This window comes from Leptonotus elevatus, chromosome 1, assembly GCF_054856555.1.
Source record: "Leptonotus elevatus isolate MCC_2025b chromosome 1, RoL_Lele_1.0, whole genome shotgun sequence".
NCBI classification, from domain to species: Eukaryota; Metazoa; Chordata; class Actinopteri; order Syngnathiformes; family Syngnathidae; genus Leptonotus; species Leptonotus elevatus.
In genome coordinates, this window is record NC_141239.1 from 40634322 (window position 1) to 40660648 (window position 26327).

The 26327-nt window shown below is 39.0% G+C and overlaps 3 protein-coding genes and 1 long non-coding RNA gene across 6 annotated transcripts; 2 read left to right on the forward strand and 2 right to left on the reverse strand.

The window, feature by feature from the left end:
* Positions 1-619: 619 nt before the first annotated feature.
* dhps (deoxyhypusine synthase) lies at positions 620-8286 on the reverse strand. The gene is made up of 10 exons (XM_086057859.1): positions 8146-8286; positions 6593-6799; positions 6371-6520; positions 5280-5401; positions 5117-5213; positions 4959-5045; positions 3206-3311; positions 3027-3130; positions 1905-2030; positions 620-1457 (listed from the first exon to the last, which is right to left on the reverse strand). The coding sequence occupies exons 2-10, from the start codon at positions 6785-6787 to the stop codon at positions 1362-1364; spliced, it is 1083 nt and encodes a 360-aa protein (XP_085913985.1). The 5' UTR covers positions 6788-6799; positions 8146-8286; the 3' UTR covers positions 620-1361.
* On the forward strand, positions 8052-18721 carry LOC147182182 (guanine nucleotide-binding protein G(I)/G(S)/G(O) subunit gamma-7-like). 3 transcript variants are annotated; one of them, XM_086057870.1, is made up of 3 exons: positions 8052-8113; positions 18108-18355; positions 18467-18721. In XM_086057870.1, the coding sequence occupies exons 2-3, from the start codon at positions 18275-18277 to the stop codon at positions 18590-18592; spliced, it is 207 nt and encodes a 68-aa protein (XP_085913996.1). In that variant the 5' UTR covers positions 8052-8113; positions 18108-18274; the 3' UTR covers positions 18593-18721. The 3 variants fall into 3 exon arrangements, with proteins under 3 accessions (XP_085913996.1, XP_085914006.1, XP_085914015.1); XM_086057880.1 differs by having other exon boundaries at positions 8078-8124; XM_086057889.1 differs by lacking the exon at positions 8052-8113 and adding an exon at positions 16620-17339.
* LOC147182183 (uncharacterized) lies at positions 9369-16258 on the forward strand. Its single transcript, XR_015090403.1, has 2 exons — positions 9369-10535; positions 13605-16258. It is a non-coding gene; the product is annotated as an uncharacterized LOC147182183 (long non-coding RNA).
* Positions 18722-19623: 902 nt separating the features above from the next.
* fbxw9 (F-box and WD repeat domain containing 9) lies at positions 19624-26327 on the reverse strand. The gene is made up of 8 exons (XM_086057901.1): positions 26263-26327; positions 25779-25946; positions 23746-23863; positions 22445-23384; positions 21842-21990; positions 21567-21770; positions 20824-20889; positions 19624-19851 (listed from the first exon to the last, which is right to left on the reverse strand). Exons 2-8 carry the CDS (start codon positions 25883-25885, stop codon positions 19768-19770), a joined length of 1668 nt encoding a protein of 555 aa, XP_085914027.1. The 5' UTR covers positions 25886-25946; positions 26263-26327; the 3' UTR covers positions 19624-19767.

Sequence of the window (26327 nt, forward strand, 5' to 3'; positions counted from 1 at the left end):
TCTAGTAGTGGGAAAGGAACAACCCATTTTTTTGTGCGTGTGTCACACTTTGGGCTGAGGTTTTTGGAAAAGTAGACTGTGTCCCAATTCCAATTCCATTTCTCATTTCCAAAAGCAAAAGGCTCGTATTTGCCAGAATAAAGACAGACACTTTGAACCACCATGAGGAAAATTTTATTTCAGTTAACGTAGTATAAAAGCAATCCATAATTCCTGTTGTGTTTTTTTGTTTTTAGGTATAACATAGTGAACCTATAAGTGGGTTAGGAAAACAACTTGAGGACATGCGAAGTGTGATTAGGTGCAGGAAATATTATTGCCACAACATCGGTCTGATTTATCACATGGGGAAATGACTTGACTTAATTATGTGGCTGTTTCAGCAGAGAGCCCAGAGGAAAAGGAGTTTGAGAGGATGTATTGTGTCTGGGCAAGTACAAATTGGAACAGCAACAAGTGAACGGAGGCAACGGCGTGTCGCTTCTGCCGGTTGTCAATTCTCGTCAAACAAGTCCGAAGACACCGTTCATCTCCTTTCGGTTATAGAAGACAAAGTTCCTAACTATGTCATGTGTGCTTCGATTTTTTTTCTCTCATGCAAATAAATACAAATCAACAGTTTGGGGAGAAAGTTGTATTTCTAATATATACATATATACATACACATATGCCTTACACACAATGCTAAAATGGAGAGAAAAAATCATTTCAGCCTATGGCCCACCCCTCCGGAAATTTCAATTGTAATTGGTTACGTCATTTTTGAATCATCCCGCTGACAAACAAACAAATGGCTTAGAAAAGCCAACAGCATTTTGGATATCAATATAGATATTGCTATTTTAGAAATCAGACGAGTGCACATTCTGCATTTCATGCGTTACTCTTGTGACCTTCGCAATTGGACGAATTTCCCTTCGTCATAAGACAGAATTATATGATATACTTCATCATTTGTGTGCTTTGCAATTTTGAACAAAGATGTGCTAGTTCTCATCATCTAGAAAAGCATCCAAACGGTTCATAATGACATTCGAAAGTGAAATAAACCAATGAAGTTCCGGCCTCATGGTTACATATTTCCCTTGCATCTGCTTACACTCAATGACGGTTTATTTGGTGCATGCTGCAACATGCAACTGGGTTATTGTGATTTCAGCCATCTGATTAAGAGTAATACAACTTGTCCTAACAAGTAAATATTGTCAGTGAAACTTAAGAGAGACCATGCGGTCTCATTTTCACATGGCAGCACTGATTGTACAGGAATGCTGCGGTGCTTTAAAAAGTTACCCAGCATGAAGCTAACCCCCCCCCACCCCCGGAAAAAAGTGTTTAACTGTAATGAGTGCTTTGCAGATTTATTCCGTTTTCTTGCCTGCAGTCAGCTTGTCGGCATGGAGAGCGAAGGTCTCGGCCACAATCAGAGGAAAGACTAAAGTTGCATCGGCATATACCTGGGAGGGAAAAATAAAGGTGTGTTTTTTTCCTCCCCCATTTGTTACCGTAAACCTGGGATTGGCCGGCGACCAGTCTAGGGTGTATCCCACCTCTCGCACAAAGTCAGCTGGAATAGGCTCCAGCGCACCCGCAACACTATTAAAAATAAGCTCCACAGATGATGGATGGCTGGATGTTACAGTAGAGTCTGTTTTTCATTTATTCAAATTTTGTGGAGCTCAGCATGCATGGAGCTGACAATGAGCAGATACTGCCACCTTGAGGGCAAAATAATACATGTAAATACCAATACCCACTTTGCTTTTTTTCCCCACACTTGGAACTTTTACATTGTCAAACAATGCATAACTCATTTCCAAATGGTTCCAATTTCAAAACATTCTGAAAATATAAATACATGAGTCGTCTTAATGGCAGAATATTGTAAGGATCAACACTGATACCTTGACGGGTTTGGCATCGGTTCTGATCTTGCCCCACGAGACGGCCTCGTCGGGTCTCGCACCAGAGTCGGAGCCATCAAACTCCTGGCCAGTGTTCACATACACGCAGTAATCTGCACCATTTCTCTGTAAAGAGAAAACAAGTTGGAGCTTGAATAATGTGAGACAATTGCTTGCCACTCATCAGTATTTATAATCTTTCCGCACGTAATTAAACATCGATACATTTTCATATTTTAAGCGTAAATCTACGTATTCATTTATTGACAGCGATCCTTATTAAATCTGAGGAACATGAAAGCCAGTCAAGGTGTGGGCTACAACCACAAGCGAAGGTTTACCGAAAGGCCACTTGTTGACAAGACACAGCAGGCTTTTATAAACACATAAAGGGGAAGTTCATCAACATAACCCACGGAATTCTGATGTGCGGCGGGCCATCGACATGTGACTCACTTTGCTTTTTAATTTACTGCCATTGACGGCTATAAACGTCAAAAAAAAAAAAAAAATTTATTAGTTTAACACTTTTTTCCAATTTTGTTAGCAAGAGTATGAAAACCTAGATTTTTTTCATTGTACATTTAGAACAGATATAAAATTTGTGATTGATCATGAGTTAACAAGTGAAGTCATGCGATTAAAAAAAAATATTTTGTCCCTAATTTTTAATAATATATATTTTTTAATGAATTTATGGCAGTGAATGACTTAACATTAACGTCACTTTAGTTGCATATAATTTATGACTCAATAACTTAATTAAAGAAAACCATGAATCTATTGGCAAGGTTGTATTGTTTTATGTTATTGCTAATGCACTGAACAGACAGTATCATTAGACAGTATGAGATATTATACGAGCGGTATCCGATAGGGAAAAAAAGTGTACCCAATGTTATGGCCAGTCTGTGTTACACCACCCAAAACATAAAAAAACAACAACAACAAAAACAGGCCAAAACTATACATCAACGTATCAAATAAGCACTCCACAGCTAATGATTCAAGATAAATTCTAGAGTCTAGATTCTAACTTTGAGATTCAATGATAGATATGGGTCTTAATTATTGACAATAAAGTACTGTGACAGTAAGAGAGGGGAAGAAGAGAGGAGTTACCATGAGGTTGGCGTTGGCTACATGGTGCTTGACCAGCCCGCCTCCCAGGATGATCATTCCAGTCTTTTTGGCATACACGGCCTGACTGTTCAACTTGCGTATATCTATAAAGAACAGGCTCACATTGAGGAAATTGTCAACTGATATTGGCATAAACAATGCAAATTTGTTTTTTTTACCTTCCACAATATCCAGTATAAAGCCAGGATTTTTAAACGAGTGGAAGTAAAGCATGTCACCGAGAGAGCCGTCTGTCAATGCAGGACTGAACACTGGAATGTTATTCTATAAAAAAAAATAAAAAATACACACAAACAGTGCATGGGCATGCATACTAATGTACATAATAGGGGTGTGCCCAAAAATCGATTCTCATTTAGTACGATTCAGAATCTATTTTAAATGTCCCAAAAACGATTTTATTTAAATTATTTTATATTGTCTTTCCTTTGTCTGTGTGTGCCTTTATTTGGAGCGCTGTTCATGTTGTACCCGATTTGGCCACTTAGGGGCAGTGTGGTTCCACGCGGTCTAATACACTGTTAAGTTGTAGCCACATAAGAGTAGAAGGAAAAAGTCACGATCAAGTTATTCCAATAAAAGTTTGTTTTTTTTGCAGTGTGGAGCCATTCTTTTGAGTGATAAAAGTGCTGCCAGTAGCGTGCTAATTAGCATTAGCGAGTCAGACTGGAGTAGATCATTACAATTCCTTGCACATCTATAAATTGAAGCAAAAATCATTGTCAATCAAATCATTCTGAATCAAAAATCGATTCTGAATCGAATCGCAGAACCAAAAATCGGAATCTAATCGAATTGTGAGACATTCAAAGATTCCCACCCCTGGTACATAATATGTATGCAAGGGAGGGAAAATGGTTTTACAAAGATAATAATGCTCAATCTTGACGGACAGTAAAAAAGCTATTCATTATTCATTGAGAAATATATAATTGTGGTTATAGAATGCACTGCATCATACTAAGGTGATTCTGATATTTTGCTAAATAAGGCTACCAAAATATAACACACATCTCTCAGTACATGACAATGGAATTGTACATCACTGCAAAACACAACCACAATAATTAAGACATTGTTAAATTCATTGGCAACCACACAACTCAGCATTATAACAGTATCTTTGTTAGAAAGACTTTTTAATAACTTACAGGTGTACCTTGTCAAGTATCTGGTGGATCCAGAGTTATTATTCAACCTATACTGGAGCTTAGCGATTCCCAACAACTATGCAGCGGCACATTATTGTGTCGTAGATTCTAAAACAGATTTGTCGTAATTGACTTAAAGGGAAAGTCAACCTTAAACATTTCTTGACGATCATACGTTATATGTGACCTCACTACTCTAAACATAACATTTTGATCTTATATTTGTGGAACATGAGTTATGCAGCAAAATGTCAGGGGGCGGCCTTTTTTCACCTGTTTTCTGAAGCTGAGCTGTGATTGGTTGTTATCTGAGATCTGAGCAACTGCGATGTCATTTTCAGTCGACAGCAAGTGGCAAAATGGCCGCGTCCTGATATTGATTAAGAACTGCTGGATTTTGCTGCTTAACTCATAGTCCACAATTTCCACTAACGCAATATTAACCAGAATACCGTATTTACGCTAATGGGGCTGCATAGAACATATAATAGGGGGTTGACTTTGCCTTTAATGCAACAGAATAATAGTTCCAACTAAATAGGCCCAGACTTTACATTTGTCCGTAAATTAAGGTTCATTCGATTCAGAATTCTACCTGTTTTCAATCTGTATACACTTTTTTAATGACAATTTTCTTTAATGGTGTTCCATGTTTTGTAATGTGAAAAACATCATACCTTGGCTCAATAAAGGGTAAGAAAAGTTGCTGTGGCCGTTTTTAAGCCAATATACTTCATGAAGAACACAACCTCAGACTCACCTTGTACGCCCAGTAGTAGACGGAGTCAGTATTATTGATCTCTTTGCCAAGCCGGTGGATCATTTTAGAAGGAGTCCAGCGGGTGCCCTAAGTTTGAAATTGATTTACAACCAATCACGGGAAACCAAAAGCATGATGAGTGGCTCTATTCGACTCACCTCTGTATTCTGCTCCAGCAACATCTGGTCCAAGATGGGTATGAGCCAATCTTCAAACTTGCAGTAGTTATCATTGGGCACGAGTAGGTTCCCGATCCTTAAATTAAAGAGTGTGAAAAACATTTACTGTATATCATATTGCATTCATTCGGACTTCACCAACCTGTTGATTCCTCTCTGACGAAGCTCCTTGCCAGGTAGGCTGAAGTCTCCTAGGTATGTGTTAGCCAGACACTTGATCAAGTCCTCCTCTATGCCTCCTGCTGTGGTCACAACCACATCCACCTAAACACATTAACCACGCACACACAATCGCGTTCATCACTGTCTTTTGTTCAGCATGTTCATCTGCAAGCCAGCAAATGTCTTTTTTCACACGTTACGTTTTTGTGAAGAAAAAGGGGTGTTAAAAAAAGAACTTGCCAAGAAAATATGAATGTGAATGTTAGGCGACACATTGTACTTTTTTCCACAATTTAATGTGTCACTGAAATATCAAGGATTAAAAAAATAAAAATAAACTTTTCGATCCTCTTTAAAGCAATGTGGGCAGGCACTCCAGTGACACAACTATTTACACACAAGTAACTAAAATGTTATCAATAAATAACAAATTGAATCCCAAAATAGATTGTGTTGAACTCATAGAAGTTACTTACAACAATAAAAAAAAAAGACATGAGGAAATTAACTATGAACATTAGGGGTGTGCCAAAAAATCGATTCTCATAGGAATCGCGATTCTCATTTAGTACGATTCAGAATCAATTTTAAATGTCCAAAAATAGATTTTATTTAAATTATTTTATACTGTCTTCCCTTTGTTTATGTGTGTCTTTACTGGGAGCGCTGTTCATGTTGTACCCAATTTGGCCACTTAGGGGCAGTGTGGTTCCACGCGGTCTGATACACTGTTAAGTTGTAGCCACATTACAGAGTAGAAGGAAAAAGTCACGATCAAGTTATTCCAATAAAAGTTGGGTTTTTTTGCAGCGTGGAGCCGTTCTTTTAAGTGATAAAAGTGCTGCGAGTAGCGCACTAATTAGCATTAGCGAGTCAGACTGGAGTAGATCATTACGATTCCTTGCATCTCTATAAATTCAAGCAATAATCAGTCAATCAAATCATTTTGAATCAAAAATTAGATTCTGAATCGAATCCCACACCCAAAAATCGGAATCGAATGGTGAGACATTCAAAGATTCCCGCCCCTAATGAACATTATCTATTACATTCTAGTGGGGGCAAACATACCATTTTGTGTTCTACCAAGTATCTGATGATCTCCCTGACTCCAGAACTGATGAGGTTTGAAGTGTATCCCAGGAAGATGGTGCAACCTGGGCGGGATGGCGTATCACCAGACTCGTTTTCCGCTTCAACTGTCTCCAGACGTTTTTCAATCTCGGGACAAATACATAAATGTCTCAAAGAAATTCTCAAACGATACGAAAAGCTGCATCTTCAAATTCTCACCATGTGGTTAATTTCCTGGATGGCCAAGCCGAGGTTACTGGCCTGGAAGCCTGAGGATACGTAAGACTTGAGCACTGCGTGGAGATCCACACCCTGGTTAAAGTCGTAGCCTCTAATCTTCGGTAGGTCTTCAGGTAGGTCGCTGCTGGTTTTAAGTACAGCCTCAAGAGCAACAGAAGGGGCCTTTTCTGCCATGTCGGACTAATCCTGAAAAGTGGGAGTGGTCAGATGCAGCATATGACTGATTGTTTTTTTTTTTTGTGATATGCTTGCAATGTCAAGTAGCTGGCACTAAATATAGACTTGTTAAAGTTGATCTTCTCATTATTTTAATTACCAAGTATACTTATTATCCAGTGGTGTTACACAACACATACCTCGATACTGTCCTTCAGTATTTATTTTTTTAACCGACATTTTGCTCTTACTCCCTATATTTGAAAATGGATAGGTACACTTTCTACTCCTTACGTTGTGAAAAGCTGTTTTTTTTCAACCTCCACGACGACACGCCAAAAAGATGCAAATAGAGAGAGGTCAAATCAACCGCCATTGAGAGGTTGATTGGCTGAGATTTTGATGAAGCAACCGATTCAGAGTAGCAACATATTCCCACTACCCATCCATCGCCTTATTTAAGAGAATTGTTTGATACTATTGGCTCAAAGATTGAGTCAAAGCAAATGTGTTGTATATTATGCCAGACTAAAAACCACAAGCTTCTGAGTTGAATCTGGCCGGAAAAAAAATCTCAGTCTATAACAGGGATAGAGAACGCCGGTCCTTGAGAGCCGCTGTCCTGCCTGTTATAGAGGTCTCCCTCCTCCAACACACACAAATAATCAAGCTGATCATTTGAATCAGGTGTGTTGGGAGAGGGAGACATCTATAACAGGCAGAACAGCTGCTCCCTACCCCTGATCTAAAATCAGCTTCTTTCTTTAGGCAGTGGTTATTTTTGCTGTGACTGGCAACTTTTCTGCTAGCGTTATTTTGCCATGAACAGTTCTTATTGGTCAACCGCCAGAGCGGTATATGGTTGGCCAAGCGTGAACGGCTATTTTACCGTGATTACAGTAGGTTGACCGTGACTAAGTTATTTTTGGCGTGATACGTAGGGTGCTAGGATTTGGTATTTTTGGCGTGAGTCATGCGCTGTAGGTGACTCCTGCCTAGCTTCACCACCTTCTGTCCTTTTTCGCGATGTTATCGTTTGGCCAGTGTAGCTCTCGCGCGATTCACGGCAAAATAACGCTAGGTGATTTGCCGTGCACGGCAAAATAAACACTGTTTTAACTTGAGTAAATGAGTTCAGTACTTCTACTTTAACCACGTTAACTTATTACATTGCAACCAGTGTTATTATATTAACATCAAATATAAATAATGTATGCAAATATAATGATGTAATATTTTCGTCCAATGCGGAAGGGTTAGGGCTAACGTTCTTTAGCAGGTTGTCTGGTTTAGCTAATACAAGCGAACGACTGCTGCCCCCCAACCAACGGCAATAAGAATGAGGTAATAAAAAAGTGGGTAAACAATTAACACACCTTAAAGAGAGGCTGTGAAAGATGGTGTCTAGAAAGTAAAAGTCTGTCACAAGAATATGTAATCCGCTCGTGTTACGAATTTTGCAGTAGAAAAACACCGCATGCACACGGTAGCAATGACAACACTGCACTACGGTAAGCGGAAAAGGACAAATGTAGTCATGCTTGCTTCTTCTTTTAAAATTGTGTTTCTCAAACAATCACCTGGTTCACCAGCGCTTCCAAGCAAAAGTGTTGATACAATACTGTCTGGATATGCAGGTGCCTCTGCACACAAGATAAAATAAGTAAAAACGGATATACTTACTGTACTGTACTACTGTAGATACATTTTCCAGGTTTTGTGGAAACACAAGTGCGCCTTTTACTTGATACAAATTCCATATGCTAAACGTTTTAAGAACCATTTAATAGAAGCTATAAATGATCCTGCATTTTATAAGCATCAAGTTTGAACTTAACCACTGTAATGGGCAGCATGATAACCTAGTCCAATTTTCACAACTTTTGTTGAGCCAATTGCACATAAGTTTTAAAATAGAACATAAAAATAAAACCTCAAGGCATAGTGCTTTGTTACAATTATTAATATTGTTTTCTGTTTTACATATATATTCTTCAAAGTGTTTTTTGATTTTAGTTAGATGAATATAACTGTGGTAGAATGTGGTCTGTTTTCCCCCTAAGGAAGTGAGGTGTCAGAATCCACACAGCAGGTATGCAGGAATCTCTGGAGCCAGCTCTCCCGAGGTCAATAGTTTATCTAGGAAGCAAATTGTATACCTCATGTTTGTTAAGGACTGGAAGAACTCAATAGGAGTTGGCCAGATTGTATCTCACTCTGCTGACAGGACAAGATCAAAAGGGGGGCCTGGTAGAGGGAGAGGGGTGCCCAGTGTGGCACACATCCCGAAGGAAGAGATAAGAGAGGGGGTGTGTAGAATTGGGGTGACAGGAAATATCACATGCTAAAGGGCCGAATGGTCAATGAGGGGGAGGGAACCATATGTATAAATGCACGCATGAACTTTGTAAAGAACACATCTGTGGGTGAGCTGCGATGATTGAGCAGTACTACAGGTGACTTTCAGAATCTGAAATAAAGCTGGCAAACTTGTTCACAGATTTCCACTTTGAATTTATTTGAACACGCAGAAATCAAGGAAATGATTTCCAACAATTGGTGACCCCGAACGCTGAAGGAGGTAAGAGGATTTCGAGCTGCAGTGATTAATGAACGAATGGAACTTCTAGGCGCCTAAATAATTAATTACAGTAAGTGGAGACGTTGATCCACTAGAGGAGTTCTGTATGTTTGAAATCATTGCAACTTGTTTTCGTCTGCTAAATTGTGTAAATTTGTACATGAAATCTGTTTGAACAAAGTTGTAGTTTGATGTCGTTCTAAAAATTTCTGCGACATTGAACTATAAACACGTACGTGGGGTGGAGCATGTGGAGAATGTGCTGGCCCGGACCGGTGAATGCGCGAGGCTGCTGGGGACAGGGCCATATTAACAGGAAGAAGCAGCGTCTTTTGTTTTTTTTTAATTTGTAAGTGTTATTCTGTTTTGGCGTTGTGAAGGATTCGATAGACTATGATATTTATTTTTTGAATATAAGGATAAAGAGGTTACGGGGTTTCGTGGATATTTGAAGATCCATTGGTAAATCTGAAGATCATAGTAGACGCGCCTGCCCTTGGCAGTTTTGGTTGGTTCAGGACTGTTCTTTTTGGTAGTACATGTCGCCTGTATTAGACGGTCCATTTCACGTAATAAGTTATTTTAAAAGTGCGCGCGCTGTTGAAATTGAACAGTTGGGGGAGTCAGGTCGATTGCAACGGACATTGGGTTTTAAACGTTGTATTTGCGATCGATAGATTACGTGTGATTTTTTTTTGATTTTGCGCTGAAAGAGCGCCTTGCATGACATATGCAGTAAAAGAGAGACAGTTTTGACACTGTGGAATTGGATCACGTGATTCGTTGTTTGTGTACGTTCTGTGAGTCATTGTGTATTCGTTGTGTGTGTACGTTCTATGTTGTGTTGTGCGTGCTGTGTGTTTTGTGGGCTTCTGTGATTGCTTGTTGTACGGTTGTTTAAACGTTGTTGAATAAATTTACCCTATTTGAACTATCATATTGTAAAGTGAGACGTCACTGCATTGATAAATATTAATACTACTTGCGTGAGATAAGAAACCGAAAGTAAAATAGCCTATGAACAAAATGGAGGCGATTTCGACCCGGATACAGTATGGTTTGTCCTGAATGCGCTTCCGGTTTAGAGTCGGGACTTGTGAGTCGCCGTGAGGAAAAAAGTGTCGATATACAGTGAAAAAACGAACTATGGATCGATTGTATAAAAAGCTTTCGCTGGACAAAATGGTATGTCAGACGTTTGTATTTTCTTTGTTGGTAATGAAAAAAGGCTGAATTTGGTGCTAAAATGACTCCAGCATTGTTGGAGTAGTTTACGGGTGATGTGTTCGGAGTTAACCCGTTTACTGAAATCACCGTATGGAACTGCGGTTTAAATGCTATAAGATTTGTGGACAACGAATTGATAGAATAACACCGTTTATTATTATAATGACTAAAGAGTGTGTGCGTATGCATTTGAGTGAGGGGTAGAGAAGTACGACGAAATTGTAGACATGAGGATCAAATGATGAGGGATGCTAAATGAAGAAATTTTCTCTCCTCCTCTGTATGGAAAAAGAGGGGGTTTGAGTGTGAGTGGGGGATTAGTCATGTGTCCTCGTATTGTGAGTTTTTCTCTTTCATAGATAAGAGAAGGATGATAAAACAAAATAAGTAACAGTTTTTTAAGGCTGTTGCTAAGTTCTTGTAGAAAAATATTAATTTGGTGTTTTTATTTTTTAGTGACTGCATTTGACAGTCTTTTATGCTATACTGTTTTTGATAAAGACGAGCCAGGTTAACTTTTTCTTTTCGGGACAAATGAATAAAGAGTAATGATAAAATGATAGCATTTTGTATTGAGCTATGTTGAGTTAAAATAATTATCCCTATATCCGTACAGCTGTGGCTGGATTTAGGATAGTTGAATGAGAAGTTATGAATGTTTTTGTAGTCAACATAATGATTATGATGTTTATTATTTGTTTTTTCTGAGTGTGTCATTTCAGAAACTGATGTTTAAGTTCCAAAGCGGATGGGGTTTGATGACTATCTGCAAACGGGATGCGCCCAGCTCTACGGATACGTTGTATTTGCAAGTATTTCTAGTGGCTGTTTTTGAGGGGCATTCTAAAAAGAACAAGTTTGAAATAAGATAATAAGAAAACGGGAAGTGAAATATCTTGCTATAATCCCACATCCTCAGTCTGGCATTTTTAATGCATTGCATCAACGAGTGTGCATTTTTTGGTCAGGTGAGCTCTCAGAAAGACTATGTGTCATCAAGCCCGCCATTGCAGACAGCAATTTCCAACGTTTGGATGTACGTGACAAAGAGTCAAAGAGCTTCGCGCCGCAGCACAGTCATTCTCCTCCCGTGCCGACAGACAATCATAATGCTCAAATTCCTCAATGCCCAGTGACTGTGTACACGTCTCATTCCAGTGACTTCTCCCCTATGGCTGTTTTGCATCCAGAGGAAATCTAAATGCCTGCTCTGAACATTGCTGCCACAGCAGCCGCCCTGCTGGCCAGGACTGAACATTGACAACAGCTGCCGTCCTGCCTTTTGCTGGAGGACTGGACAAAGACTAAAAAATAAAGATGGAGGTCCGAATGGGGTGTGATCTTGCTCAAAGAAATGCTACACGAGTGGTATGCAAGGCATTTTTAATGTGTTGGATGGGGAACTGTGATCTATAGCAAGGTATTTCAGGAAATTGAACACGACATATGTGAATTTGGAATGGGGGATTGAAAAAAAAATTAATTTCAATCTTAGTTCCTCTATTTTTTTGTTGAGGAGGGCCTACTAAATGTCTGGCTATTTTCTTGGGATGATCAGTTTCTGAATTGGTACAATGGGAATTTAACTAATACGATACGATATACTTTTGTTTTCCCTGTGGGGAAATTTTTTTTTTTTTTTTTTCTGGGCTCCGTCCAGCTGCAGTTAAAGTTGAATACGAAGTGCAGCATTAAGTAGAAGTCTTCCCAGAAGTCTTCACAATAGTATATGTTATAAATATGTATTATCTAAGTGTATGTTCTATAGACATAATATTGAAACTTACATCTTATCATACTGAGATATTGTTATTCAACAAATAACTGATAATTTGATGGTTCATTTTCGATTATTATTTTTTTCTCACAGCACTGTGATTTGTTAATCCCAGAGATATTTTTTTGTGCTGTGTTTTTACGAGCCCCACTAATCTGTAGAAGAGGTGGGGTTGATTGGTAGTTTCTGAATCGTTTTTAGTTTGCTTAAATCTAGTGGTATTGTTTTTCATGTCTCCAAAGTTTTCACATTTAGTGTTTTAGTTTTTATCTGATTGTGCTAATTATTTGCAGTGTTCTGCGGCTATCTCGGTTGCCTCACATTCTGGTTTTGGGAGTTGTGAATTTTACGACGTCTTTTGCGGGGGCTGTGGTCTGGCAGTCCTTTGTGAGCTAACGGGGTTTTTTTTATGTGTCTTCCTTTGAAGTGCAATGCGTGTTTGTAAAGATCTGTAGATCTTTGCCAAAATGAGGGAGGAATGAACAGAAGGACAGTTCATGTTTAAGATATTAACCAATGTAGATGAATTAGAAAATTCAATACAAAATTAAAAGGTTGTGGGTTAGAGAATGAAAAACAAACTTAAAAACAAAATTACAAAGGTTGTGGGGTATCGCCTACACTCCATTCGACAGGGTGAGTTTGAAAGTGATAATCCACAGGAAATCGATCGCAAAGTAAGTCTGAAGCAAGCAAGGACAATAATGCATATTCGCCGAATGAAGGTAATTATATTATATTATATCTTTTATCTCAGAATCACATGTGAAAAATGTAATGTTTGGAGCCCAGTGTTTGCAAAAAGAGTATAGATAATATGAATATATGTGAGTTTTTCCCAGCATGCCAGGATTCGGCCGATCATGAGATTCTGGGAAGAGAATATATGATATGCTAGTAAAATGATTCCTTTCAGGATGGTGAAAGGCACAGTCATGCAAATTTAGAACTGTAAATGTCGAGGTAAAAAAAATTACCTACAATTATATGAAATCTATTTGAAAATTAAATATTTACGAGCTTTGTCTGTTGTATTAATGAATGAGCGAATGTCATTCAACTCAATCAAAGGCTGGGCTCTGTTTCAATGTCACAAAAATAGATATTTTCCTGTTCCAACAGTGCAGTACCTACGGATCTTAATCAAATAACATTTACTAATCCCAACTAACAAAAACTATCAGGGTTTTTCCTCAAAATAAAATGTATGTGTGTTTGTGAGAGACTAAATGAAAATGTTCTGCACTCAGGAGAACGGCCCCAGGGGGGACGGAGAGGAAATCTTATGCAGTTCGCTGCACAGAAAGGAGGATGAAGACGACATTCCACATCTGGTCTACAAGGTTGCCGGAGACGTGCCAGGCTCAGCTATCTTATCAACTGATGATCATCAATCTCATCACCTCCAACTGGGAAAACAACGTCAGCTGATGTCCCGATCTAGGAGCCACGTCAACTGATGATCCAGTTTCCGGCTCAGGAGCTGTCGTTTGAGGACATCATTCAATCTTATTGAACGAAGATCAAGAGCAAGTGCCTTTTCTTGGGCAATCATTCCTTTGATCAGTCACATTTTGGGCAGAATAATCCCAGGTGACAAATCGAAGAATTTGGGTAGTCTACCCCAAATTCTTGAAGAAGAGACGAACTATTGCGACACTCTTTTCATTCAAAAAGACCTTCAAAGAACTTCATTACGAGATGGCTTCAAAGCTGAAAAACATATCCTTCTGCTGTACTGCGACCTTTCTTCTCATGATGACTTGGTACTTTTTTCAGCCTTTTGACACAACTTTGAACGCAATTACAACGTATCGTATTAAGCGAAGTATTAAGTCTACATATAATCCCTGGGTCACATTCTGGACTTATGAGAAATCAATTGCTGTGACAGTTGCTCCAAATACAAACACTTCTGTTAAAATTCCTATTAGATCCTTAAAGGGATTTGGTAAGGGGAGACAGACTAAGGGGGAAGATTGGATAAGATACTGGTGGTATTTGACAGGTCATGTACGACGAGATTGGAATGCTCTGATAACAACACAGGATGGAAGATACTGGCGTCAGGGAACTAGTGAGGAGGCAGTCTTCTTTAGCAAAAGAATAACATTGCGTAATATGGGGGGGCGACTCTATATGAACTTTATTTTTCCAGAAGGGGAATTACGGTCGCCTAACACAACAATTGATAAACGCCTCCTGTTTTGGATTTTTGTTGTGGGCCTGGTTCTCCGGACATGACCCATATTTCCCCATTTTAGTATGCGTCAATAAAACAATGAGTAATTTAGAACAGCCAAAAATGACTAAATACACAATGGAGAGCGGAGTAAAGGCGGTCAGCGTACCAACTGAGGGAATAGTTGAGAGGTTTCGGGTTACAAAAGGATTTTCCGGGGGCAGTAACAATTGGCTATTATTGGCGAATGAAGCGGCTCGAGCCTCTGATAAAGACAATTGTGTGGTATGCGTAGGTCCGCGGCCTCTATTGAGAATCATTCCGGCTAAAATAGATGATCACTGTATATTGGAACTAATGAATAAGGCTGTCCCCAATGTCAAATGCTCGAAATGGGATAAGGTGTATCCCCTCGTCGATTGGCAGAAAACTAAACCAGTATTTTCAAACACAGTTGCAAATGGTAATTTTACATGTATTAAAATGACAGGCACTGGAGAACAATTGGGAAAATTAAATCAGATTACTCAGTGCGTGTCGATAGTAGATGTGGGACAGAAGTTCCAACCGAAATCCAGAGCGGACATATACTGGTGGTGCGGTGACAACAGAATATTTGATAAGTTGCCTTTAAATACAAAAGGATATTGTGCCCTCATAACCCTTCTCATGCCAGTACAAATCTACCCCATCTCTATTGATAATCTGTTACAAATGATTGATAATTGGGAACCAAAACCTCCTTCCTTCCAGAGGACCAAAAGACATTCTTGGCAAGAGCAGAATGTTCCCACCTACATTGATGCAATTGGAGTACCAAGAGGTGTGCCAGATGAATACAAATTAACTGATCAAGTACTCTCAGGATTCGAATCTGTAATTTGCTGGTGGTGCACCATAAACAAAAATGTAGATAGAATTAATTCACTGCGCTAATAACGATTTGCGGTTGTTGTTTTATTCCATGTATTCGTTCACTTTGCCAAAGACTTATTATCACTATGATTGAGAAACAGGATGTACAAAATAAGTCGTCTCATATGATGGTAGCTGTTGCTAATCAATGGATGTCTCCTGTTGCTTCGAATGAGGGGGATGAGGATGCCGCTGGCATTTTCCTTTAAAAACAATATCTAATGTGTTGAACTATAGAATAGTTCAAATGAGGGAATGTTACAATTATTAATATTGTTTTCTGTTTTACATATATATTCTTCAAAGTGTTTTTTGATTTTAGTTAGATGAATATAACTGTGGTAGAATGTGGTCTGTTTTCCCCCTAAGGAAGTGAGGTGTCAGAATCCACACAGCAGGTATGCAGGAATCTCTGGAGCCAGCTCTCCCGAGGTCAATAGTTTATCTAGGAAGCAAATTGTATACCTCATGTTTGTTAAGGACTGGAAGAACTCAATAGGAGTTGGCCAGATTGTATCTCACTCTGCTGACAGGACAAGATCAAAAGGGGGGCCTGGTAGAGGGAGAGGGGTGCCCAGTGTGGCACACATCCCGAAGGAAGAGATAAGAGAGGGGGTGTGTAGAATTGGGGTGACAGGAAATATCACATGCTAAAGGGCCGAATGGTCAATGAGGGGGAGGGAACCATATGTATAAATGCACGCATGAACTTTGTAAAGAACACATCTGTGGGTGAGCTGCGATGATTGAGCAGTACTACAGGTGACTTTCAGAATCTGAAATAAAGCTGGCAAACTTGTTCACAGATTTCCACTTTGAATTTATTTGAACACGCAGAAATCAAGGAAATGATTTCCAACAGCTTCTACTTGGCTCGTCTTAGTCACATATTTACCAAACTCAGTTTGAAATCTACACAAAGCTTAATTTTGTTGTATGCATATGGCAACGTGGATCAAAGGTCAATTTTACCTTCTGCCTTGACCTTCTCGTCGAAAACCATAGCCATTGCCTATCAACACGTCACTGGCATAGATAGACTGGACATTACTTTTTGCAAATTAATAACGTCTTTTGTAGACCAATTACGTGTAATTAATTGGATAATTTGATGCTCCGCCCTTCCTGTGTGGCATTTCCATGTTTACCCTGATTACGTGTTGTCTTTTGTTGTTTTTTGGTGGGTTTTCGGTTTACTACTAAATTCTAAAAACTTGCATGTCATGGGGGTCATTGAAGACTCTTGTTAGGTGTGAATGTGACAAAATGTGATTGGCTGGCTGTGTAACTCACCTCTTTTCCAAAGTCAGCTGGGATAGGCTCAAAAGTAGGGATGGCAGAAATGGAACATTGAAACGATCAAATCATTTGAAACGATTGATTCACAAAAAGAATCGATCTTTTGGAACGCTCGAAACATCTCCCCACAGCGACATCTGGTGGCCAAGTGTAAAATATTACAATAAAACAGTAGATCAGAGTTGCCAGCTCCCCAGTAAGGAAACTAACTATTGGCTGTCTGTCATCACCTAATTTACACAACTGGCAATCGGGCTATAATTGTAATGGACGCCATAAGAGAGAGAAATAATATCATGGGAAACAAAAACGGAATAATCCCCACCCCGTCAAAATAAGTATAAAAGTACAAATGAGCTTTTTGTGGCTGATACTTGGTTTGTTTTTAATTTTACCTCTCAACATGACTTAACTGCTTTGATTAAACCCCCAGTGCTATCACATTTAAGCAAAAACTACATTTCAAAGGCTTTTTTTTTTTTTTTTTAGCAACAGGGCATCACGTTTTGACAGAAAGTATGGACACCCGTAGCGCGAATTGAACCTGGGTTACCTGGATAACGGACCTTTTTCTCAGCCCATTGTGCGGGTGCGTTACCACTAAACCAACCGCCGCGTTCAAAGTGTTCACGAGGATGATTACATTTTATCATGTAGGACGATGAATCAGCAGGGCAATTTTGCATACGAAGTATACTTAGGTTGGATTTATTTCAGATTTAAGACAGTTTAATAGTGCAATGGTTGGATTTTGTTCAATTTTAGAAAATACACTTGCTGAAACAATGTGACGTTTGGAGGCGTAATTGAACGTGAAAGGAAACTGTCACGTGACATCCTGATTCTAAAACAGATTTAGGAACGCGATTCGAATCACAAGTTCCACCTGGGTTCCGGTACGTACCAAAACACAGTTTCGATTTTGCCATCACTCCTCAAAGGATAAGTGGTATAGAAAAATGGGATGGCAGTTTATAAATTAAAAAATAATCACGTATTATAGTCTTGCATTGTTAATACCATGTGTAATTCACCAATTTGGATTAAGTCGATATTCAATTAATCTACAACTACCGGTAATTGTAAAATAGGCTTGTATGTTACTCATCCATACATTTTTTAATGGTGCTTGTCTTCTTGAAGGTTGTGAGACTCAACATTCGAATTCCGAGCCTCAGACCTGTGACGCATAAGTGCTAACCAAAATTTAAAAAATTAACCTGTTCACCCACACCAGGCCAGTGATTGACATTCACAATTTTCCTATATATACCTTTTTAAAAAGGCATTATTAAAAGCATATCAATGTTTAATCCTTTAAATAAAAAAAGATCTGTGATTTTTGTGACCTTTGCAGGATGCCCTTTAGAGTAATGTTCAAAGGGCCTCTCAACTCCCGCCCAACAGGGAATAAAAATGTAGGCAGGTAAAAAAGGTTAGTTGAAAGCTTTTCAGACTCTCAAGCAGGACAGATCACTGTGTTCAGTTCTCTTTTTCCTCTATCGGACATCAAATCTTTGGAAAATGAGTTGCAGGAACAGTCTTGCTCAGGTGCAAAAAGTGGTGGAGCAGCTTCGGCTGGAGGCAAGCATGGAGAGGATTAAGGTATGTGGTTTTTGGAAGATTATGTCATACTTCGATTACTAACAGATTGAAAGTTTGCCATTTGACACTAACTTCCACTTGTAAATAACCGTCTGTCCACCTCCGACCTAGATCTCCCTCACAGCAGTAGACTTGGTTCAGTATTGCCTGGACCACAGGCGCAGTGACCCTCTACTCACCGGCATCGCTGCCTCCTCCAACCCATTCAAAGAAAAGAAGTCCTGTGTGCTGCTTTGAGATTCCTAATTAGGAGATGCAGGCAGACACAGCAGGAGATTCAGCTGTCATTTGACATTCACTTCAACTCGCCATGCTCGTGCAGCCTGGTCAACACAATCCAATTTGAATGCTTTGCAAGTGAAACACTTTTCTGAAAATAGTATCGTATTACTTTGTGAGCCAATAAATACCTTTACAAATCAATGTGGCACAGGGTTCTTTATTTTGAACGGCTCGGCGAGTTTCATTTTTGTTGCCGCTGTTACATGAGCTAAGAGAAGGCAACTTTGAACACAAAAAAAAACCCTGGAAATATATTTACAGAGAACTTCATTAGGTACACTTAACACGGGCACAATCCAATTGGAGCAAATACAAGAGCTGTAGTTCTCACTGTGTATACACAGCATTTTAACGATAATTTGATGCTGTGATTGGCACATTGTTATCGTAGTTCATCAAATGAAACTAACAAGATTATTTACAGTTGAGTATTCTTCTTCTTTTTTTTTAAACGCAGAATACTAGATTGGATGAGCAGGAGTACTTAATGGTGTGGCCAGTGAGGTAAAAATATGTCGGTGTATCGTAAGACAGTGGTTCTCAAAATGTTTTACACTAAGTACCACCTCGAAAGATATGCGTCTCCTCAAGTACCACCGTAATGATGAGTGTTCAAATACAGTAGAGTAGGTGATCCTAGCGTTCATAAAAAAGAAGGCAGCAATTTCAGAGATTTATAGAAAAAAATAATAAAACCAGTACTTAATGTCAACTAAAATAAATCTACATTAAATAAACAAACGTCTTTAAAATATACAAAACTAATTGTATTTAAAAGTTAAAATACAACTGTACCTGTTTAGAAAAATAATCCACTGTATTATTTTTGCACCACTTCAATATTTATAAATCAGCCCCCCCATCCCCACCCCCAACATACCACGCCAGGGAACTCTTGTACCAGTCATACTACACTTTGACAACCACTGTATTTCAATATTGTGTTACATAAATTGTTTTCCTTTCTAAAAATGAAACTCAAGTCATACCAATTCACTAGAGATTTTAATAATTTTATTTTTCATCATTTTGATGATTATAGCTTACAGCTATCATAATTGCTTTTAATGCTTAATTCACAACTTAACAGTGCAGCACAGTGAGATATTAATATTTGTCCACATCCATGATCAAATCTCACTCTTTCTTGGCCTCCATATTTGAACACACGTATCCCCTGAGGCGACAGCCAGGACTTCAGCCTCCACGCTCAGCTGGCGGAAGGGAAGGAAGAGACATCATTATAGTCACATCTACCAAATGTTTTAATACAAGAAGGGTGCTATTATTATTATTATTATTATTATTAGGGGTGTTAGAAATAATCAATTCGGAAATCGCGATATTACAGCGCGCAATTCTCAAATAGATTCAATATGCGGCCGAATCGATTTTTAAACATCAATTTTTTTATGGGAATATTCAACAAAACGTCTTACTTAGGGTTAGGATTCACACATTAAGCATGGAAGAATGTTATATTAATGGAACATTAAGCCTTAATATTTTATTTCAGTGCTGTTCAAACATGAAACAGAGTGGCTCAGTTGTAAGCCTGAATTTTCAGATAAATACATTTTCATACAAATCTTACTGTGTACATGTACAAGTTTACTGATTAGTATTTTCTAAATTTGAGTGAAAAAAAAAATCGCAATAATCAATTTATAGATTCGTACCGGGATTAATCGGTATCGAATCGTGATATGAATTGAATCGCCAGGTAGTAGGCAATTCACACCCCTAATTAATATTATTATTATAAATTACAGGAGGATCTTTTAAGTCAAGGTCCCAAACGTGCCCTACTTGCGAGTTTAACCAGAGGCTTGACCTCAGGAAGCATGACTCCATCTGCTCTCCTTTAAAAGTGTGCTAGAAATCTTCAAAGTGTAAGTAGTGTGTCTTTATTTTAGTTTTATTATACTCTGGGTAACTTCACATTTGTGTGGCGGGTAGGAATGCAATCATATTAAGAAATTCCTTGTACTGTTTATAAAGGTTTCATAGCTGTGACCGTTTTAGCTTGTGGTCTTTTTTTTTTTTTCACTTTACATCACTTCCTATACAAAAAATGGTTTTGAAATAAGAACTGTAAAGTTAGCCAGCGGAGTAGAGTCGATTATGTTTGACTTCATTCTCTATATAATTAGATACAGTAAGTAAATGTTATGCGATTAACTCACCCCAGAGACTCCACCTTGGTGACGCAAGGTGCATAATGTCTTTGGAGGCCCACAAGGGATGTGCACCTGGGGAAGTGGGAGGAGTTAAATTGGTTTAAAAAAAACAACAACTGTGAAATGAATTCTGATATTTGCTTTTAATACATTATACATGTTTGAAGATAATTACTAAAACGTGTGAAATGACTGAGAACTATTATCATCTAATGGTGGAGATATAGTGTTAAAACTGTTTTTCACTGCAATTCAGTTTTCCTGATTTTTGGATGTGGCCCAGAAGAACTTCAGCACCTCCATTTGCATTAACGGTTATCTGGCACAATTGCAATGTGAAGTTAGCAAGCTAGCTAGGTATGTCTACAGCCTGAAAATAAAATCTCCCTTTGGATAGTCCACTGGTGCTTCAGTGCGCATCGTCTTCGGCCATGAGTGCACCCACGTCATGCAGAGAAAGATAGAAGTGTGAGGAGTTTTTTTTGTTGTTGTCATTTTTAACAGGCAAAAGAAAGATGCTCAATGCAGTATAAACACTTGGCAGTTGAGCAGGGAGTAGTTTTAATGCATTGAGCAGACAAGCCTGTAGCTTTCAAGAGTGCAAAGAACGGCTTCATTTTTTTTATGATTGAAGCCTCATTTTGTACACTTGGCAACGTTTTTAATCATTCCAATTTGGCAGGGTCATGAACAACAAACTGTGGTTTCGATAGCACAATAATGTGCGGAGCAATGAGGCATCATTTTACCTTGACAGTAAAATCAGAGGAACAGGTGTATAGGCTTCCAGGTGACTTGTGAATGCCAGTGACCATAGCTGTGTGCCCCACATCGAATTGTGACAGGTGGTTTAAGACACCCTGCTGCATGTAGAAACAGCGGAGCATGCCCCTGATGTCTCCTCCCCAAATCTCGCCGTCACTGTAGCTCATCGAGCGCAGGTAAGAGCGCAGCTGGAAATACAAGTCGCAATTGGAGTTTGTCTGTCACGGGAATTTGATTTCCATTGCGCGCTTACACTCACCCGAACTTTAGACAATCTTTTCTCTGCCCTGCGATCGTGGACGACCACAGTGTTGTCTTTACTCGCAGAGATGATGTACTTGTCGTCTGCCGCCACACACATGACAGAATTGCCATGGTGCCTGAGGGTCTTCACCAAGGGAATGGCAGCTTTGAGTAAAATAAAAACAATAACTTGTAGACCGTTGCAAGTACAATAAACACTGAGAAACAAATGAGACTAATGAGATTCAGTGCAAGGATTCTGAACGGCACGAGGCGAAGCTCCAATGTATACATATATATACATACATGTACATATACATACATACACACACATATATAAAATCAACCTTTTGGTTAATTTGTTGTTTTTTTTAACTTGCACTCCACAATTATATCATGTTTAAAAAAAACTTAAAATAATAAACACTAAAATAATTTTCAAAACAATAAACTAACAAACCCACTCTAAAAAGTAAATCAAACTAACTGAATTTAAAGTAAAAGCTAACTATAAAGAAACCCCCCAAACTTTTAGAACCATGTTGAACAGGCCTCTTCAGGTCACCCATTGTCCGTCACTTGTGAGTGTATGGTACACTGTACAGTAAAGGTGTCTCACCTCTCGGGTCATACATTTGGACCTTGTTATTGAATGTTCCAGCCAACAACACATCTGGCAGCCAGGACAAGCAGATGACGGCAGCTTTGGTCGTGATCACTCCCCTCTCTGCCCCACAGGCATGGAGGTCCCACAATCGCACTGTTTGGTCAAAGCCCCCCGAAGCTATAAGGGGTCCCTGAGATGCCAAACACCACACCCACCCCTGATGGCTGTTGAAGTGGCCCTGGCCTATCAGCGTGTGTATCAACATATCGCTAGAGCCTGCCTGCAGATTCCAAAGTTTAACATCCCGATCTCTGGAGCCTGTGGCACAAACAGTCCCGTCGCCCCCCACCAAAAGGACGGCGTTGACCTCAGCAATATGGCTTGAAAGCAGGGTGATGCATTCTAGTGCTGGGGGTGGACTCAGACTTCTGGGGGGCTCGTGCTCTTTTTCTACATGTCCTCCATTGCCCCGAAAGCCAAGGTGAGCCAAACCCTGTTCATGATCAGGATTAACATCTTGGCCCTCAAATACAACTACGTGATCCCCATCTTCAACCATCACTTCCTCTGGATTATCTTCTAATCTCTCCTCCTGCACTTCCAACAATTGTACCAGTTGGTCCTCATCCACTGCATCATATGCGTCCTCTACTGCCACTTGCTCTGGCTGCATAGCACCAGCTTGCCACTCTACTACTGGTTCCCCATTCTGCAAGTCCCTTCTTTGCTGCTCCGCTCCTTCCGGCTCTGACACATCTTGGTGCTGCTTGGTCACAACCTGTGCTACATTGGTCCAGTAGGTAATCAGTTTCTCCATCTCCAAGGAAGCAATAGGCCAGTCAAAATCTTCCCTTGGCCCCACCGGAAAGGTAGCTTTTGAGCCAACGAGTCTGTGAGCCCGCAGCTGCCAGGCCGTGTTGTCCTTTCCCACATTGCGCAAAGCACAACAGACCTGAAACGAGAATGTGGATAGGGATTGTGCCATCATTTATTTCAGTAAAATACAGAATGCCATAAAAGCTATCCAACGGGACCTTTCTGGGTTCGAATTTCTGCTCATTCCCAAATATATGAAATACAAAATATATACTTCTTAGGTTAATCGAATACTAAACTGTCCATAGGCGTGAATGAATGAACGCACTTGTCTGTATAAGTGTCCTTCAATTGGCTTGCGATCAGTCCAGGGTGTACCCTCAGCCCTGCCTCTCACCTAAAGTCAGGAGCAATAGGCTCCAGCACAGCCACATCCCTGATGTAGATAAGCTCTATTAAAAAAAAAAAACGACTCGATGGGAGTCTTTATGACTCACCTTTGGCAGCACAGAGATGACACACTGAGCAGGAAGATGTGATGCAATGTGGGTTACCATCTCCCATGGTAATGACAACAATCCACTGGCCTCAGGAGAAGGGGCTGTATCTGGATGACTGTAGGGAATTTTTTCCCCAAAAAAATATATCTGTTCAAATATGCCAGTCATGTAGTGATAGGTAAAACAAATGCATGTGAGTCATTCTTCGAAACAGGTACCAATTCCACCTTGCAATTTGTAAAATGTTCATGCAAACTCCTTTTTTTCAAAATCTACAACATGAAAGGCATGTTAATCTTCCCAAAAAACATTTTCCCACCTCAAACCTTTACTAAGAATATCCTTTCCAATTTAAACATTTTTATACACTATTTGAGTGATGGTATGGTACATTTTACATACCACACACCATTTTAAATATCTAATGTTTTGCTACTAGTAACATTTCCCTTTAACAAAAAAAATAATCAGTAGACAGTATGTAATTTAATCAGGTATTATTTTTTCATTTTTAGGCTCATTAGCCGTGAAATATAAATTTCACGTCATTAGTGTCATTGTTTTAACAAAAAATATATTGACTTCAAAATCTGAAACAAGACCTATAGTCCTTTGATTAGTCCACAAAACTATTCAGCATTAATCCATGAAGCATTTCACTACGACCCCCCCCCCCCTTTTTTTTTTCTTTCTAAACAAGATGACTGACAGGATAGTTACTGCTTTGAAGGGTGGTTGACTGACAGCGCAGTATGGACAAACTTTTGGTTTTGGCATTCATCTTACATTAGACTATTTTTGTTAATTCTGGATATGAATGTAGGCATGATGATACAATATTTTAAAAATAAATATATAACAAATTTGGATTTAGTAATACAACAGCAAATGCTGATCATTCAATATGTGAACATGAAATATTGAAATATTTGATAAGCATTTCATTCACCTTTAGGACATCTTAACAGTAATTATGGAAAATTGTTGAAAGGCTAAGAACAATTTTGCTTTAACTCCGCAAAAAGTGAAGCATTTAATAACACATTTTGCAACACGTAGCCAAGAACAAGCAAATTAAAACTTCATGTACTAGGGATCGAATTAAGACTTTTAATTCTATGTATTGAAACTACAATATTAGATAATTTGGACAAAATGTTGGGAGTGTGCTGAAGAATCACCCCATCACAATAAAACGTGACTGAGTGGTATTGTTCTCATGTAGTCAAGTTCCTGACCTAACCTGACTTTCAATTAAAAATATCATTTTCTTTACATCAATTAAAAGTGTAAAAGAAAAAAGAATTACAAAAAAAGTTCTCCCTATCAATATTGCGTGACGGAGTTGCTGGGTTGAGCTTGATGGAACTCATCGTACATAAAGAATTAAAAATAACATCAGAACTTGCCTTTCTTTCTGGTTGCTTCAGAGGCTCAAATGGTGTCACTTTGTGATGTCACTTAAAGAGTAATTTATAGTTAACCGAGTAAGTGTGACAGGGTGGTAAGATAAAATGAGGGACACACAAAAAATTAAAGTAAAAATAAAGGATCGGTGGCACATATACTCATGGAAATAATAGGTTTGATTTAAAAATATAGATATATTTTGTGACATTTTGGATGCAAATGTTATGTCGGTCTATACGGACATGTGAAAATTGCCATGTCGTGAAAGTGATTCAAAATGGTGTATTATTGTGTTATTAATAATATAGTATTTGCTCATATACCATGTTAACCTTTAAGCTTAAGAAACACACTTTGTCTTTTTTTTTGTACCTTAAACACTTTATTAAACGTTGTGGACTTAAACGGCACTTCTATGCCGCAGAAAGTACAGTAAACCTCCATCCAAGCAATCTAAGCATTCAACATAATTTCAGTGTAAATACACACTGTTATTTTTGTTTTGCTGGTTATGACGTAGTTTTTATGATGTTAAATAAGTGTCTTCTTGGCTCAATAAAGGTTAGTAAACTCACTGCCTTAGGTCATGTTGCCATCATAATCGTTGGTTGTAGTCTTACCTTTGCAACTCTGCACTCGAGGCTTCACTTCTCACTAACGGATGAGATTGTCCACTTTGTTCCCCATCTTTATCGTCTTGTCCTTTGTTCATCTTTACGGCATCCATAGACGAAGCGGTGTCAATACATGTCCACCAAGGCTCCTACACTCCTCACCTCCTTTGGTGACTGCATATTTAACAGGCCGACAGTGCTAGCTCACACAGATCAGCAACAGAAGTGACTGAAACAACTTAAAGGCGATTGTGTGTCTACAAATAATTAATATAAAAACAAAAACCGGTCTGGAAACTAACTTCTGATAAGCTGACCAAACGCAATAACGTCAAATAAATCGTAACTGCACACATGTTTAAATTACATCAACACCGATGTCACCATGCAAGAAAATATACCACCTAATTTATAGTTGGTAATTTCTGGAACGATATAAAAACTAATCATTCTGCAAACACCGTACTGTGCTGTGCTGTGCTGTACCAACCGCAATCAGCTGTTCTGTATGTGCAGCGAACCCACTCCACATTCAAACACTACTTCCGGCGCTAG